Source organism: Peromyscus leucopus, chromosome 2 (assembly GCF_004664715.2).
Source record: "Peromyscus leucopus breed LL Stock chromosome 2, UCI_PerLeu_2.1, whole genome shotgun sequence".
Taxonomy (NCBI): domain Eukaryota; kingdom Metazoa; phylum Chordata; class Mammalia; order Rodentia; family Cricetidae; genus Peromyscus; species Peromyscus leucopus.
The window spans coordinates 136746340-136749414 of NC_051064.1; the positions used below are offsets into that span (position 1 = coordinate 136746340).

The window sequence follows — 3075 nt, forward strand, 5'->3', positions numbered from 1 at the left end:
AGCATGTGCTTAACACACAGAAGATCTTGGTTCACTGGGCGGTGGTGGTGCACACCTTTAATCCCAGCCCTTGGGAGGCAGAGGCAGGCGGATCTCTGTGAGTTCGAGGCTAGCCTGGTCTCCAAAGCGAGTTCCAGGAAAGGCGCAAAGCTACACAGAGAAACCCTGTCTCGAAAAACAAAAAAACAAACAAACAAACAAAAAGATCTTGGTTCAATCCAGCACTGAACAAAAAGGATGGATTGTTGTTGTTGTTTACATATTTATTTTTATTTGATGCATATGTGTATGTACCCATAGAGGTACACATTTGTACCCACAGAGGTCCAATAAGGGCATCAGATCTCCGGGAACTGGAGTTACAGATGGTTGTGAGCTGTCATACAGGTGCTGGGATTGAACCCAGGTCTTCTGCAGGAATAACAAGCGCTATTAACCACTGAGCCATCTTTCCAGCCCCCAAAATTTTTTAAGGGAGAAAGTAGACTCTATCTCGTGTTTATCATTGAGTGATAAGTCCTCATGACAATCCATCTTTCTTGTCAGCTTAACTGAACATATAGAATCACCATGGAAACACACAACTGGGTGTGATTGTGGAGGTTCCTCCAGAAAGGTTCAGCTGACAGCAAAGATCTACTCTAAATGATGGCACCTTGCCATGGGCTGGGGTTGGAGACTAATACCAGCAATTATCTCTCTTTGCTTCCTGATTGTGGATACAATGTCACCCACATTGTATGACAATGTGTAACCTCATGTTCCTGCCAACATGCCTTCCCCACCATGATAGACTAAATTGCTTAGAACTCTGAGCCAAATATGGGCTGGAGAGATGGCTCAGTGGTCCAGAGCACTGACTGCTGTGGAACAATCTTTGCACACTGTAAATATGTATCACTCTCATTGGTTAATAAAGAACTGAGTGCCTATAGCTGGACAGGAGAGATTGGGCAGGAGAGCCAGACTAGGAGGATGCTGGGAAGATGGAGGGCAGAGTCAGAAGAGTTGCCAGGAAATGCAGAGGGAGCAAGACATGCTGAAGGACAGGTAAAGCCACAAGTCACATGGCAGCACATAGATTAATGAAAATGGGTTAATTTAAGTTGTAAGTGCTAGTTAGTAATAAGCCTGCACTATAGGCCAAACATTTGTATATAATATTAAGTCTCTGTGTCGGTTATTTGGAAACTAGCGGGTGGGAAAGAAAAGTGTGCCTACAACTGACTGTTCTTCCAGAGGATCTGGGTTCGATTCCCAGCACCCATATGGTGGCTCTCAAACCACCTGTAACTCCAGTCCCAGGAGATCAGACATCCTCTTCTGGGCTCTCAGCGCACCGGGCATGTATATGGTGCACAGACATACAAACTGACAAAATAACCATTCACATAAAGTAAATTTAAAAATAGAAAAAGAAAAAGAACTATTAATCAAAATGAACCCTTCCTTCTGTGAGTTGATTTTGTCAGAAAAGTAGCTACAGCCCCCGCTCTTGGCCCAACCGCACTTCCGTCTGGATGGTCTAAAATTCAAAGATACACTGGAGTCGGGCACCATACTGTCTTCGTAGCATTCTTTTCTTTTTTCAGGCTATATTAAAAGGCCTTATTTGCACAGGAGCAGGAATGTCATTAAACCAGCCAAATGCCATGTCCTCGTCTGACTCCTCAGACTCCTCTTCCTTCTTGTTTTTCTTCGCCTCCGCTTGCAGCAGGGCAGAGCCGCTGGAGGAGCTGCGTCGGCAGAGGGAGCAGAAGTCAGCCGCAGCCCCACCAGCAGCCCCACCGGCCAGCTTCCCAACCTCCTGGGCCCTGACCTCGTCAATGTGTCTTTCATTCAGCTCACTGATGGCCTTGTTGAGTTGGTCTATGCCCACGCTGTCTAGAATCTTCTTGACGTCCTGGGCACCACGGGAGGAGGTGGCCCCAAGGGTGATTAGCAGGTAGGAGGCGAACTCAGGCAAGTGTGAGAAGATGCTGACGCAAGGGGCAATGAGGGTTTGAAACCACTTTTAACGTTCTTTCTCAGGAGCCTTTCATGAATCCCTTTTATCTTCAAAGACAAAAGCTGCTGAGGTCAGCGTCCCCCAAAGGTGTGGTTGAAGCCTTGGTCTCCAGCCTGTTGGAAGTGGATGGAACTAACTTTCTTTCTCTCTCTCTCTCTCTCTCTCTCTCTCTCTCTCTCTCTCTCTCTCTCTCTCTCTCTTCCTTCCTTCCTACCTTTCTTCTTTCTTTGTTATTTTTTAAGATAGAGTCTCACTGTACAGTCATGGCTAGTGTGGAACTCACTCTGCAGACCACCCAAGCCCTCAAATTCACAGGGATCCTGCCTACCTGTGCCTCCAGAGCACTGGGATTTACATGCCACCATAGCCAGTGTGGTGGAATTTTTAAGAGGTGGAGCTTGATTGGAAATTAAGTGATGGAGGGCATGCCCTTGAAGGGGATATTGGGACCACTCCTGCTCTCTTTGCTCCCTGGCTGCAGGAAGTGAGCAGCTTCCTCCGGTGTATGCCAGGCACCATGCACTGCCCCACCCCAGATCCAGAGCAAAAGAGCTGAGCAACCATGGTCTGAGCCTTGGACCAAAAGCAAGTATTTGTCGTGTGGAGGGGTGGCACACACTTGCTATCCCAGCATCTTGAGAGCAGTGGTTCTCAACCCTCCTAACACTGTGACCCTTTAATACAATCCCTCATGATGTGGTGACCCCCGGCCACACAATTATTTTATTTCTACTTCATAAGTATGCTTTTGCTACTGTTATGAATCCTAATGTAAATATCTGTGTTTTCCAAGGGTCATAGGTGACGTTTAGAAGATAAAGGCAGGGAGAGCAGAAGTTCAAAGTTGTCCTTGTCCACTAAGTGAGTTATAGGTCAGCCTGAAGTACATGAGACCCTAATCTCCAAACAACAAAAACCAGGGATGGAGATGACTGTTCTGTTCTTCTGATCACGTGCTGCAAAACCATGAGAACCAGAGGTCAAATGCCAGAACTCCTGTGACAGAGGGGCATATTGCCATCTCCTGTCATTCCAGCTGTTGGAGAGCTGACACCTTTGCTGGCCTC

General features: G+C 47.0%; 1 protein-coding gene across 1 annotated transcript; it reads right to left on the reverse strand.

The window, feature by feature from the left end:
- Positions 1–1588: 1588 nt before the first annotated feature.
- LOC114697161 (60S acidic ribosomal protein P2-like) lies at positions 1589–2273 on the reverse strand. The gene is made up of 2 exons (XM_037203351.1): positions 2263–2273; positions 1589–1979 (listed from the first exon to the last, which is right to left on the reverse strand). The coding sequence occupies exons 1-2, from the start codon at positions 2271–2273 to the stop codon at positions 1589–1591; spliced, it is 402 nt and encodes a 133-aa protein (XP_037059246.1).
- Between the last annotated feature and the right edge of the window lie 802 nt (positions 2274–3075).